This window comes from Oncorhynchus clarkii, chromosome 10 (genome assembly GCF_045791955.1).
Source record: "Oncorhynchus clarkii lewisi isolate Uvic-CL-2024 chromosome 10, UVic_Ocla_1.0, whole genome shotgun sequence".
Classification (NCBI taxonomy): domain Eukaryota; kingdom Metazoa; phylum Chordata; class Actinopteri; order Salmoniformes; family Salmonidae; genus Oncorhynchus; species Oncorhynchus clarkii.
The window spans coordinates 35,489,643-35,505,122 of NC_092156.1; the positions used below are offsets into that span (position 1 = coordinate 35,489,643).

At 41.2% G+C, this 15,480-nt stretch overlaps 1 protein-coding gene across 1 annotated transcript in view; it reads left to right on the top strand.

Annotated features, from left to right (window-relative positions):
• Window positions 1–15,480, top strand: part of LOC139418360 (cGMP-dependent 3',5'-cyclic phosphodiesterase-like) — a 55,559-nt gene that overhangs the window by 22,766 nt on the left and 17,313 nt on the right. Inside the window, 1 exon segment of the mRNA XM_071167752.1 lies at window positions 14,029–14,118. Coding sequence (XP_071023853.1) covers window positions 14,029–14,118 — 90 coding nt within the window.

Below are 15,480 nucleotides of genomic sequence, written 5' to 3' on the forward strand. Positions count from 1 at the left end.
TTTTTTAACAAATGGGATCCCTCTCTGTCACCGCATGGTCTTGTGTTAAAATTGTTTAATCCGACACCTCTACCATCCAACTCAGTCTCTAGAAGCAGCAGTCAATAAATATGATTAGGCTTTGATTTGAATGCGTTGAGATGAATGGAGTTTTTTTTGTTCACTCTACCTCTTTTATGAATGATTTGAAATTTGTTTTCCAGCAATGATAGTGTTTATGCTACCTATGAGAGACTTCAATTCTGCTCAAACTCGGACAGAGGTAACCTCCAGACTGGCCTGCCGTAGCCACAGGTCGAAAGTCAGACGTCAATTACCTCAGATGAGGCAGCTCAGGAGTTGAAGCAGGACTGTATTGTAAAGCAGAGAGGCCTGCCATATAGTGTAGGTGGAATCCTATTCTTTCCAGGTGATGTGATCACTCAGTGCTTATATTCTCTGTAAGGTTACTGTGACCTTTAGCATAGATCAATTCACCCAGCAGACACATGACTCCAGATGCAATGGGTGCTCCGCTCCACATCCTCCCTCCCTCCACACACCCACCCTACTGGGGTAGCTCTAGGAAGAGTCTGGGTGGTCCCAAACTTCTTCCATTTAAGAATGATACAGGCCACTGTGTTCTTGGGGACCTTCAATGCTGCAGACATTTTTTGGTACCCTTTCCCAGATCGGTGCCTCGACACAATCCTGTCTTGGAGCTCTACGGACAATTCCTTTGACCTCATGGCTTGGTTTTTGCTCTGACATGCAATTTCAACTGTGGGACCTTATATAGACAGGTGTGTGCCTTTTCAAATCATGTCCAATCAATTGAATTTAACACAGGTGGGCTCCAATAAAGTTGTAGAAACAGGATGCACCTGAGCTCAATTTCGAGTCTCATAGTAAAGGGTCTGAATACTTATGTAAATAATGTTTTTGCTTTGTCATTATGGGGTATTGTGTGTAGATTGATGAGGAAATGCTTTAACTTAATCCATTTTAGAATAAGGATGTAACATAACAAAATGTGGACAAAGTCAAGGGGTCTGAATAGTGCACTGTGCCTTAACTCACTCTGGTTTAGGGTTGCAAAGCTACCGGTCATTTACTAAAGTTACTGGAATCTTCATTCATTTAGGTAATTAACAGGTAATCTATGGTAACTTTGGAAATGTATACTTGAATAACTTTTAAAAAGTGTATTCATATATAGTATTTATGTGTCCATAATTCTACTGAATTGACCATATGGTTCAAAAGAAAATAACCTAATTAATGAAAATAGCATCTAATTAACAATGGCATTAATTTAAATTAACTTATTTTCAATTAACTTTGTCAAATATAGACTTTTTCACAACTACCACCAGTTTGGCGCCAAAACATTTACAACAAAGAAATATTGAGTGAAAAAAATAGGTATATGATCACACCGGTAATAGATACTTTGTTGCATTACATGCTGAATCAAGTGCACCTACAGTACCACCAACCGCGTGAAATGAATAAAACAAAATAGGAACGCAAGGCTTTATCGCTGTTTTTTTTTACAGAAATGTTAGGTGATAGACTAGACTTGTCTTGGAGATCCGGATTGACCGGTTGGTGACCACTGTTTTACATCTTTCTCCTTCTATTATTTTAAAATAATCTTTGTCATGGTGGAACAGCAGTTCAAGACAAGTTGAAGTTGCCATCTAGTGAAAGATTTAATCACATACGGGTTAGTTATATATATTTGATGTATTAATGTGCTTATTTTCACACTGTATTGTTGAGTTCATTTTCTATTGGTTAAAAAAAATGAAGTGATATTTTCATTTAGATCGTTCTTATTTAGATTTCCCATCTGCTCCTGTTTTGGCCTTGGAAAGATATGTCTGTAAGTTGGTACATGTTGATTTCAAGTGTTTAGCACATGCACTCCTTAATACAAACTGTGATTTCTGTCAGCTTCATGTATTCACATCTTTGTTAAAGCTTTTAAGTTCGCAAATGTGCTAAGCGAATTGAGCTAACAAATCGCCATATACATTATAAAAAAAAATTAAAATTGTATTGGTCACATACACATGGTTAGTAGGCATTATTGCGAGTGTAGCGAAATGCTTATGCTTCTAGACCTTCTAGACAATCTAGTAAAGGAATGGGATGAGAATATATTACAATGTAAGTATTAAATATATGGATGAGCAGTGACAGAGTGGCTAAGATGCAATAGATAGTAAAGAATAGATAGTGAATGATACAGTATACAGTATATACATATGAGATGAGTAATGTGATATGTAAACATTCTTAAAGTGGCATTAATAAAGTGACTAGTGTTCCATTTATTAAAGTGGCCAATGATATCAAGTCTGTAGGTAGGCTGCCGCCTCTCTGTGCTAGTGGTGGCTGTTTAACAGTCTGATGGCCTTGAGATAGAAGCTGTTTTTCAGTCTCTCGGTCCCTGCTTTGATGCACCTGTTCTGACCTCACCTTCTGGATGATAGCGGGGTGAATAGGCAGTGGCTCGGGTGGTTGTTGTCCTTGATGATCTTTTTGGCCTTCCTGTGACATCGGGTGGTGTAGGTGTCCTGGAGGGCAGGTAGTTTGCCCCCGGTGATGCATTGTGCAGACCTCACTACCCTCTGGAGAGCCTTACGGTTGTGGGAGGAAGCAGTTGCCGTACCAGGCGGTGATACAGCCTGACAGGATGCTCTCGATTCTGCATCTGTAGAAGTTGGTGAATGTTTTTGGTGACAAGCCAGAGTTTCTTCAGCCTTCTGAGGTTAAAGAGGCACTGCTGCGCCTTCTTCACCATGCAGTCTGTGTGGGAGGACCATTTCAGTTTGTCAGTGATGTGTACGCCGAGGAACTTAAAACTTTCCACCTTCTCCACTACTGTCCTGTCAATGTGGATAGGGGGTTGCTCCCTCTGCTGTTTCCTGCAGTCCATGATCATCTCCTTTGTTTTGTTGACATTGAGTGTGAGGTTGTTTTCCTGGCACCACACTCCGAGGGCCCTCACCTCCTCCCTGAAGGCCATCTCGTCGTTGTTGGTAATCAAACCTACCACTGTAGAGTCGTCTGCAAACTTTTTTTTTTTTTTTGTTTGAATTTTACCCCTTTTTCTCCCCAATTTCGTAGTATCCAATTGTTGTAGTAGCTACTATCTTGTCTCATCGCTACAACTCCCGTACGGGCTCGGGAGAGACGAAGGTTGAAAGTCATGCGTCCTCCGATACACAACCAACCAAGCCGCTGCTTCTTTAACACAGCGCACATCCAACCCGGAAGCCAGCCGCACCAATGCGCCGGAGGAAACACCGTGCACCTGGCCACCTTGGCTAGCGTACACTGCGCCCAGCCCGCCACAGGAGTCGCTGGTGCGCGATGAGACAAGGACACCCCTACAGACCAAGCCCTCCCTAACCCGGGCGACGCTAGGCCAATTGTGCGTCGCCCCACGGACCTCCCGGTCGCGGCCGGTTACGACAGAGCCTGGGCGCGAACCCAGGACTCTGATGGCACAGCTGGCGCTGCGTACAGCGCCCTTAACCACTGCGCCACCCGGGAGGCCCTTCGTCTGCAAACTTGATGATTGAGTTGGAGGCGTGCATGGCCATGCAGTCATGGGTGAACAGGGAGTACAGGAGAGGGCTGAGAACGCACCCTTGTGGGGCCCCAGTGTTGAGGATCAGCGGGGTAGAGATGTTGTTTCGTACCCTCACCACCTGGGAGCGGCCCATCAGGAAGTCCAGGATCCAGTTACACAGGGCGGGGTCGAGACCCAGGGTCTTGAGCTTAATGACGAGTTTGGAGGGTACTATGGTGTTAAATGCTGTAGTCGATGAACAGCATTCTTACATAGGTATTCCTCTTGTCCAGATGGGTTAGGGCAGTGTGCAGTGTGATTGCGATTGCGTCGTCTGTGGACCTATTGGGGTGGTATGCAAATTGGAGTGGGTCTAGGGTGTCAGGTAGGGTGGAGGTGATATGGTCCTTGACTAGTCTCTCAAAGCACTTCATGATGACGGAAGTGAGTGCTACGGGGCGATAGTCATTTATCTCAGTTACCTTAGCTTTCTTGGGAACAGGAACAATGGTGGCCCTCTTGAAGCATGTGGGAACAGCAGACTGCGATAAGGATTGATAGAATATGTCCGTAAACACACCAGCCAGCTGGTCTGCGCATGCTCTGAGGACGCGGCTGGGGATGCCGTCTGGGCCGGCAGCCTTGCGAGGTTTAACACGTTTAAATGTTTTACTCACGTTAGCTGCAGTGAAGGAGAGCCCGCAGGTTTTGGTAGCGGGCAGTAGTCAGTGGCACTGTGTTGTCCTCAAAGCGAGCAAAGAAGTTGTTTAGTTTGTCTGGGAGCAAGACATCGTTGTCCGCGATGGGGCTGGTTTTCCTTTTGTAGTCCGTGATTGACTGTAGACCCTGCCACATACCTCTCGTGTCTGAGCCATTGAATTGCGACTCTACTTTGTCTCTATACTGACGCTTAGCTTGTTTGATTGCCTTGCGGAGGGAATAGCTACACTGTTTGTATTCGGTCATGTTTCCGGTCATGTTTCCAGTTACCTTGCCATGATTAAATGCGATGGTACGTGCTTTCAGTTTTGCGCGAATGCGCCCATCAATCCACGGTTTCTGGTTAGGGAAGGTTTGAATAGCCACAGTGGGTACAACATCTCCTATACACTTCCATATACACTCTCTCACCGAGTCAGCGAATATGTCAATGCTGTTGTCTGATGCTACCCAGAACATATCCCAGTCCACGTGATTTAAGCAATCTTGAAGCGTGGAATCTGATTGGTCAGACCAGCGTTGGACAGACCTAAGCATGGGTGCTTCCTGTTTTAGTTTCTGCCTATAGGAGTGGAGCAACAAGATGGAGTCATGGTCAGATTTGCCAAAAGGATGGTATGGGAGGGCCTTGTATGCATCACAGAAGTTAGAGTAGCAGTGTTCGAGTGTGTTACTCGCTCGTGTACTGAAATTGATATGCTGATAAAATTTAGGTAGCCTTGTTCTTAGATTAGCTTTGTTAAAATCTCCAGCTACAATAAATGCAGCCTCAGGATAGATGGTTTCCAGTTTGCATAAAGTCCAGTGAAGTTCCTTGATGGCCGTCTTGGTATCCTCTTGCGGGGGGATATACACACCTGTGACGATAACCACTTAACATTGTGTGTTAGCATGCTAGCTCCTATTCCGTGATGAAATGTTGCTAGCTTCTTGTCTTTGTATGTATCTGGCTAATTTCAGTGCTTAGTATGTTACGAGATTGTATTATTTTAATTACATTGTATGTATACATAGTTGTGTGTACTGGGTTTCAGTCATTTTATGCATATGTTCCTGTCATTAGAATTGTCATTCTTTCTGTAAGTCATTTTATCCTTGCTAGCTAAGCTAGGCCCTATTCCTGTTAGCTCGGGATGGTAAGTTCACGGATTCATGCTATTCATTGGTGTATTTCTAAATCATTATTTGTATGCCTTTGTGTTTGCTTGATGTGAATGGATGCAGAACATGTTGTGATACATATTTTCTCTTTTTTGTATTGCAGTTTTACTATCATCCTTACTAAAGAACCCAAATGGTATTCCTGCCTCCTGGATCTTCATTATTATTAGAGTTGTTAGCTATCTGTCGATTTGTGGAGGAGACACACACATTACTTTCCAGTAATATACCCTCCATTTGCAACCCTACTCTGGTTTCTGGGATTAAGGATGATCACTGTGTATGATGAAGTTGTTTCTCCAGACCTGTTTGTAATTTAGTCTAAGGCAAGTGAAGGTTTCCTGTGTGGCAAGTATGTTTGTACCACCAAGGTTGCACCTTAATTGGGGAGGACGGGCTCATAGTAATGGCTCGAACGGAATTAATGGAATGGTATCGAACACATCAAAAACATAGTTTCCATGTGTTTGCTACCATTCCATTCACTCCATTCCAGACATTATTATGAGCCTTCCTCCCCTCAGCAGCCTCCTGTGGTGTGTGTGTATGTGTGGAAGATTGAAATGAATTATCACTTAACTATAAATGTTAATCATTCTTGGTGTTCCATATTCTTCTGTCCCAGAGAGCTGATAAAAGTCCAAGTTTATGAACTTCAATAAATGATCATGCATTATAAAACAGGGACCCTCTCCAGGTGCATTCCCCATGCGTGTGAACATTAAAGTGTTGTTGATATTACTAAAAACACAGCTATAAAACAATATTAAAACCAGCTTCCATTTTAATTGTGCAAAATTATGAAGGCACGGATAAAGCCACGTTCTTTGATAATGCAATGAAAAGGAAAATACAGCCACAACAGAAATTATTTGTCACACTTGTCGTAGTGAGGAGACCAAAGCGCAGCGTGATGTGAATACATACTTTTAATGTAAGATGAAATAACACGAAGTACACGAAACAAACAAAATAACAAACCGACCGTGACCGCTATCAACACTGAGTGCAAAACATGCAACATCCATTAGACATAGATAATCACCCATGAAATACCCATGAATATGGCTGCCTAAATATGGTTCCCAATCAGAGACAACGATAAACAGCTGCCTCTAATTGAGAACCAATCTAGGCAACCATAGACATACAAAACCCCTAGACTGGTAACAACCCCATAAACATACAAAAACGTATAATCACCCAACTAAGGTCAGGGCGTGACATGATTGGCATAAAGTTAGCAAAAAAGACAAATAATACAAATACTGAGCTATATGGTATGCTCAAACAAAATTATATTATACTAATAGAAAAGTAAAAAAATAAAATCTAAAAAAGATGTCAAAATTATTGGCTCCCCTGTTTTCAATACTTTGTGCATCCTCCCCTTGGGAGGATAGCGGCACTTAGCCTTTTTCCATAATGTTTTATGAGATTGAAGAACACATTGGGAGGGATCTTAGACCATTCATACATACAGTCTTTCCAGATCCTTGATATGCTTCATTCTGCGCTTACAGACTGCCCCCTGCAATTCAAATCACAGGTTTTCAACAGGGTTCAAGTCTGGAGACTGAGATGGCTATTGCATGTTGATTTTGTGGTTCCATGGTGAATTTTGATGTGTGCTTGAGGTCATTGTCTTGCTAGAAAATCCACTCGTGACCAAGTTTCAGCCTCCTGATAGAGGCAACCAGGTTTTTGACTAAAATGTCCTGGTACTTGGTACCTTGAGTTCATGATGCCGTTAACCTTAACAAGAGAAAAACAGCCCCATAATATCAAGGATCCACCACCATATTGTACAGTAGATATGAGATCATTTTCTTATATGCATCCTTCTTTCAAACCCACCACTGGTGTGTGTGGCCAAAGAGCTTTATTTTTGTCTCATCTGACCATAGCACCCGGTTCTAATCCAAGTGCCAGCGCCATTTAGCAAACTCCAGAGGAGTGTCCTATGAAGCAGGTTTAAGGAATTAGCAAGGTAATTTTGGTCAACTCTGAGTTCAACTCGGAACCAGTGTTACGAAAGTGGCTCACCTGAGCCGAGGACCAATGAAATCAGATTCCCTCCCTCCTGCAAAGATTGCATCATCATTCACCCTCTGACTAGGCAGGTAGCCTAGTGGTTAGAGCGTTGGGCCAGTAACCAAAAGGTTGGTGGATCGACTCCCCAAGATGACAAGGTAAAAATCTGTTGTTCTGCCCCTGAGGCAGTAAACCCACTGTTCCTAGGCTGTCATTGTAAATAAGAATTTGTTCTTATCTGACTTGCCTAGATAAGTAAATAAAACAAATATTTGAGGAAGACTATTGATTAAATATTTTATTAACCAAATGTTTTTTGTGTGTAAAAAAATAGTAATGTTAAAATATATCACATTACACATTTAGTCATGACAGAATGCATTTTAAACTTCAAATAATGTAACACTTTTGTATAACATAATAAAGATAACCTAGCGATAGGCCTGGGGAAAAAAGGTGCTTGAGCATTGATAAGCACATGAAAGAAAACTAAAGATGGCATTAATGATGAGTAATAAAATAAAGACGGCATTAATGATGAGTAATAAAATAAAGACGGCATTAATGATGAGTAATAAAATAAAGACGGCATTAATGATGAGTAATAAAATAAAGACGGCATTAATGATGAGTAATAAAATAAAGACGGCATTAATGATGAGTAATAAAATAAAGACGGCATTAATGATGAGTAATAAAATAAAGACGGCATTAATGATGAGTAATAAAATAAAGATGGCATTAATGATGAGTAATAAAATAAAGACGGCATTAATGATGAGTAATAAAATAAAGACGCCATTAATGATGAGTAATAAAATAAAGACGGCATTAATGATGAGTAATAAAATAAAGACGGCATTAATGATGAGTAATAAAATAAAGACGGCATTAATGATGAGTAATAAAATAAAGACGGCATTAATGATGAGTAATAAAATAAAGACGGCATTAACGATGAGTAATAAAATAAAGACGGCATTAATGATGAGTAATAAAATAAAGACGGCATTAATGATGAGTAATAAAATAAAGACGGCATTAATGATGAGTAATAAAATAAAGACGGCATTAATGATGAGTAATAAAATAAAGACGGCATTAACGATGACTAATAAAATAAAGACGGCATTAATGATGAGTAATAAAATAAAGACGGCATTAATGATGAGTAATAAAATAAAGACGGCATTAACGATGAGTAATAAAATAAAGACGGCATTAATGATGAGTAATAAAATAAAGACGGCATTAACGATGAGTAATAAAATAAAGACGGCATTAAGGATGAGTAATAAAATAAAGACGGCACTTCTAAAAGCCTCTTTCACACCATAGCCTACTGAATTTGCAAGATAAAACTTGTCTTTCATTTTGAATTCGGCACAAATGTGGCACTGACTAGCCCATGAATTAATGCTTCAGCATTGTCTCAATGAAGAGTTTGGCATTCAACTAGCCATGTGCGACATGCACACGCAGTTACAAGCCTGCTAGTGTTAGCGGACTAGCAATATACACCGTCATAGTACGAATAAAGCCTCAAATGGAATAGAAGCTAACCCTGAGTAGATCTAGCTTGCTTCGTAGGATACCGCTCTGGTGACTGCATTTGTTGGTTGTTCTCAATAAAGTCAATATAAAGGCTCAGGGGCCGGTGCTGGAGGTACATTCGCAGAGCAGCTGGCTGGTGTGATTACAAATATATTCAATCTCTCCCTATCCCAGTCTGTTGTCCCCATATGCTTCAAGATGGCCACCATTGTCCCTATACCAAAAAAGCAAAGGTAATTTAACTAAATTACGTAGCACTCACTTCTGCCATCATGAAGTGCTTTGAGAGACATGGATCATATCACCTCTATCTTACCTGCCACCCTAGACCCACTTCAATTTGCTTACCGCCCCAATAGATCCACAGACGATGCAATCGCCACCACACTGCACATTGCCCTATCCCATCTGGACAAGAGGCATACCTATGTAAGAGTGCTGTTCATTGACTATAGCTCAGCATTCAACAACATAGTACGCTCCAAGCTCATCATTAAGCTCGAGTCCCTGGGTCTGAACCCTGCCCTGTGCAATTGGGTCCTGGACTTCCTGACGGGTCGCCCCCAGGTGGTAAAGGTAGGGAACAACACCTCCTCTTCGCTGATCATCAACACTGGGGCCCCACAAGGGTACGTGCTCAGCCCCCTCCTGTACTCCCTGTTCACCCATGAGTGCATGGCCAAGCACGCCTCCAACTCAATCATCAATTTTGCAGACGACACAACAGTAAAAGGCTTGATTACCAACTACGATGAGACAGCCTACAGGGAGGAGGTGAGGGCTCTGGGAGTGTGGTGCCAGGACAATAACCTCTCACTCAACGTCAACAAAACTAAGGAGATGATCATGGACTTCAGGAAACAGCAGAGGGGGCACCCCACTATCCACATCGATGGGACTGCAGTGGAGAAGGTGGAAATCTTCAAGTTCCTCGGCGTACACATCAACGACATCCTGAAATGGTCCACCCACACAGACACCACCCGATGCCATAGGAAGGCCAAAAAGATCATCAAGGACATCAACCACCCGAGCCACTGCCTGTTCACCCCTCTATCATCCAGAAGGCAAGGTCAGTACAGGTGCATCAAAGCTGGGATCGAGAGTCTGAAAAACAGCTTCTATCTCAAGGCCGTCAGACTGCTAAACAGCCATCACTAGTACATCAGAGGCGGCTGCCTATAGATATAGATTAGGAATCACTAGACACTTTTAGAAAAGGATCACTAGCCACTATAATACTGTTCCGTATCTAGCATTACTCATCTCATATGCATAAACTGCACTCTACACTATTCTACGGTATCTTGGTCACTTTTAAATTGTGTTTACATATTGCATCCCCCATTTCATATGTATATACTCTATTGTATTCTATACTACTGTCACGAATCCCGCCGAAGGTGGTTCCTCTTCCTGTTCGGGCGGCTCTCGGCGGTCGTCATCGCCGGTCTACTAGCTGCCACCGATCCCCTTTTCTGTTTCAGTTAGTTTTGTCTGATGTGTTACACCTGTTTCTTGTTTGCGTTTTGATTTGGGCTATTTAAACCAGGTATGCCCGCCTGCTTTTGTGCGGGCTTGTTTTTCTGTTCATGTGGTGTGTATTCTCGTGGACTATTTTCTCTGTACTGTTTGGTCCTGCTTTTGGGCTGGTTTAAGTGATGCGCCTTAGTGTTTGGCGTTACCGTTACTTGTTGTTCTGGATTAAAAGATCACGATTGAACTACCTCTGCTCTCTGCGCCTGACTTCTCCACCCACTACTCCTAGAAGCCGTGACAACTACACCACTGACTGTTAAACAGACATCTCCAGCACATCAGAGGCTGCTGCCTATAGACATAGATTAGGAATCACTGGCCACTTTAAGGAAATGAAACACGAGCCACTTTAATAATGTCTCCGTATCTTGCATTACTCATCTCATACGTATTCTATACTATGCCACTGTATCTTAGTTCAATGCCACTCTGACATATATGTGTATATATTCTTAATCCATTCCTTACTTAGATTTACGTGTATTTTGGGTATATGTTGTGAAACTGTTAGATATTAGTTGTTAGATGTTACTGCATTGTCGGAGCTAGAAGCACAAGCATTTCGCTACACCCGCAATAACATCTGCTAAACACGTGTATGTGACCAATAAATTAGATTTTGACACGATTTCTTCCAAGGCCTCGGCTATGAAATCCTGAAGACCCCAAAAAAGGTTCAGTTGCATTCACAATGATTCCTATTTACTTCCACTTCTTCTCCACTTGTGCTGTACAGATTATGAACACTGCAATAAATAATACAAAGTTCACTTTTTTAACATGTAGCATTTCATTATCCCTCGGTTCACTGGTCTTGGAGGCTCTACTACCATTGCTTCTTCCCCGCCACTCGTTCCTTCCAATCTTCTCACCGCCTCCAGATAGGAGACACACTGGACACTCCTTACCCTCGCCACCTCATTTTAACTCACCCTAACAAGACACCCCAGGAATTTAGGCACATGTTCACCTCCACAGTTGCAGCATTTCCCTTCATCTGGCATACAATATTCTTCCCTTGACACATGACCAAATCGTTTACATTTATGACACTGAAGGACCTTACAGGGTAAGAGCATTTTATAAGCATTTTGCTACACTCACAATAACATCTGCTAACCATGTGTATGTGACCAATAAAATGTGATTTGATATCTCATGAATCTAACTTTATGTGAGAAGAAAGAGACTCTTCATCAAAGAACAGTAGCATGGATGAAGTGAATTTATTTTCTCCGTCCACCAACCGGCCAGTCGACGTGCACCAACCACTCCATCAATGTCTTCAGGTACATCCTCAGCCTTTACTTCTTGCACCACCCCAGAAATAACACCCTTGATAGGCGCACTGCTACAAAAAAAATTTATACAGGAAACATTCCACTCCGATATCTTTTTGAGTCTTAAAACACACTTCTTCTGCTCCGCAGACACACCAAAAATCTAAATAAGAACACTTCTTGTGACTCTCACTGACTCCATACTTTCCTCCAACACATTCCAGATTTTCCTGGAGACGATAAACGGATTTCCTAAGTAGCATTGATCCAAAACCCTGACTCCGACTAAAAACGGGTCTAGTGGTTTCCTATTTTCCAACATAGCTTTAGTTCTCTTGTTTCTCTTTTCTTCGCCAATGGGTCCCACTCATTCTCACTTTCTGTACTATTAGCTTCATGGGTCACTAGCAGTTTCAAACAAAACCTCAGTTTCCTCCATCTTCCGTCACATTCCCCCAGGCAAATGTACCACTGTTGTAGTGGTTTTAAATTTCTTAATTTGATCACTCTGTTGTGCGGAGAATTTTCCTGTGCAACAGGAAATGCAAAATGTAGTGTATTCAAGGTTTAAAAAGACTTGATTTGCCGTAACGAAAAATGTATCAACCCCTACAAAAAATGTCCATTAATTAAAAATCAACATAATAATTTACATTTCCTGTTGATGCAGGATAATTTTCCTGCTGTAGCAAACTGGCTCAAATTAAGATCCTACATTTGTAATTTGTGCCCTAATAGTGGTAATCAGTATTTGGTTTATCAGTTGTTTTTTTGTACCCATTGCCTGATTTATAAAAGTCAACAAAAATTTCTCTTAATTTGTGAGTTCTTTACTTTTCCCCTTGGTGATGGATGACAAATGAATTTATATGCTTTATCTCGTTTTTGTACCCCAGTGAAACAGGAAGCCATACAAGGCCACAATAGAGATATTAATTTAAAAACAAAGAATGTTAATGCAGATTCAATTTTGTTTATTTATTTATAAGAATCTTTAGGGGTGCCAAAGATTTTGGCACGTATCTTTTTTAGATGTTTTAATTATTTCTCTCTAATACAATTGAGTTAATTTTATACTATGTAATTTCAATTTTTTTTAGCTTACAATATACACTGAGTATACAAAAAAAATAGAACAGCCTCAATTGGTTGGGGGTATGGACTCTACAAGGTGTTTCGAAAGCATTCCACAGGGATGCTGGCCCATGTTGACTCAAATGCTTGGCTGAATGTCGTTTGAGTGGTGGACCATTTTTGATACACATGGGAAACTGTTGAGCGTGAAAAGCCTATCAACTTTGCAGTTCTTGACACAAACCGGTGCGCCTGGCACATACTACCATACCCCGTTCAAAAGCAGCTACTTTTTTGTCTTGCCCATTCACCCTCTGAATGGCACACATATACAATCCATGTCTCAGTTGTCTCAAGGCTTAAAAATCCTCTTTTAACCTGTCTCCTCCCCTTCATCTACACTAAATGACATCAATAAGGGATCATAACCTTCACCTCTGGATTCACCTGGTCAGTCTATGTCATGGAAAGAGCATGTGTTCTTAATGTTTTGTACACTCAGTGTAGTTCAGTATCTGTACTATTTATTTTATATAGTATTTTTTGTTAATCTTTATCAAGCGATCCAATAATTTTGGTTATGACTGTAACTTACTGTCATTTGGGGGGCAGGTAGCCTATCGGTTAAGAGTGTTGGGTCAGTAACTGAAAGGTCTCTGGTTAAAATCCCCTAGCCGACTAGGTGAAAAACCTGTCGATGTGCCCTTGAGCAAGGCACTTAACCCTAATTGCTCCTGTAAGTCGCTTTGGATACGAGTTTCTGTTAAAAGACAAAAATGTCTATTCTGACTTACAGTTTTTGGAGGCTGAGTGTTTGGTTGCCAGTCACAGTTTGACAGTTAGAGAATTGACCCGGCTACATCCTTTGAGATATATCCTAATATTTAGCATTGATTGCTGTAATAGTGAGTGTGTTGTATGTGTCACCGGTCGGTCTGGCTGTACTCTACAGTGCATGTGTCTCCAGTGAATATGAGCTACTGGAGAGGCAGCTCTGTGTGAGTAACATCCAGAGCCCATTCCTGCCCCTTCTCCTCTGTGTATCTTTGCATCAAAGTCACCATGATATAAATGATTATTTCCCTTTACTTTATTTCCCAGGATGAATTGCTCCGACTGGCCTCAGTCACAGACTCCTCTTCCCTGCGGGATGCCATCAGAAAGGCTCTCCAGGCTGTCCTTTCTGAAGTGGTGTGTTTCTACTGTCTCCGTCATGATTTATATCTAAAGTCTGTCTCCATCCTACTCACCAACATACTGTATTCTCCCTTGGGTAGAGCTTACAGAGAAACAGGAAACCAAGTGAATGACACAAAACAGGCCAAATACCATCCACTTGTACATGTTTGACCAAGTAATGAAGAAAATGTCATTAATATTCCAACCATATTTTCTCCTGCTTGGTCTTAAAGCATACATACACTCCCCTCCATATGTATTTTGGCTCTATACACCAGCATTTTGGAATTTAGATCAAATGTTTATATCAGACATCAGTACAGAATGTCACCTTTATTTCAGGGTATGTTCATATATCTGTTTCACTGTTTAGAAAGGAAAGCACTTTATGTACAGTATCTACTCCCCCTAGTGTCATAAGTATTTGGAAAAAATAGCTTACAGAGTATTAAAGTAGTCAAAACTTTAGTATTTAGTCCCATATTCCTTGCCCACAATGACTACATCAAGCTTGTGACTACAAACTTGTTGGATGCATTTGCTGTTTGTTTTGGATTATGTTTTGCCCAATAGGAACTGAATGGTGAATGATGACTGGAGTCCTTTTCTTTCTAAGTGAGTAGATGAGATGTTTCTGAACACTAAATTAATCATGATAATGCCATGATTAAGAAGAATTAAGAATGAACAGTGAATAATGATGAGTGAGAATGTTACATGCTAACCTCTCACCATTACCACTAACAGGGTAGGTTAGCATTTTATATCATACCCCCAAGACATGCTAACCTCTCACCATTACCACTAACAGGGTAGGTTAGCATTTTATATCATACCCCCAAGACATGCTAACCTCTCACCATTAACACTAACAGGGTAGGTTAGCATTTCATATCATACCCCCAAGACATGCTAACCTCTCACCGTTACCACTAAAGGGTAGGTTAGCATTTTATATCATACCCCCAAGACATGCTAACCTCTCACCATTACCACTAAAGGGTAGGTTAGCATTTTATATCATACCCCCAAGACATGCTAACCTCTCACCATTAACACTAACAGGGTAGGTTAGCATTTTATATCATACCCCCAAGATATGCTAACCTCTCACCATTACCATTTACAGGGTAGGTTATCATTTCATATCATACCCCCAAGATATGCTAACCTCTCACCATTACCACTAACAGGGTAGGTTAGCATTTTATATCATACCCCCAAGACATGCTAACCTCTCACCATTACCATTAACAGGGTAGGTTATAATTTCATATCATACCCCCAAGATATGCTAACCTCTCACCATTACCACTAACAGGGTAGGTTAGGATTTTATATCATACCCCCAAGATATGCTAACCTCTCACCATT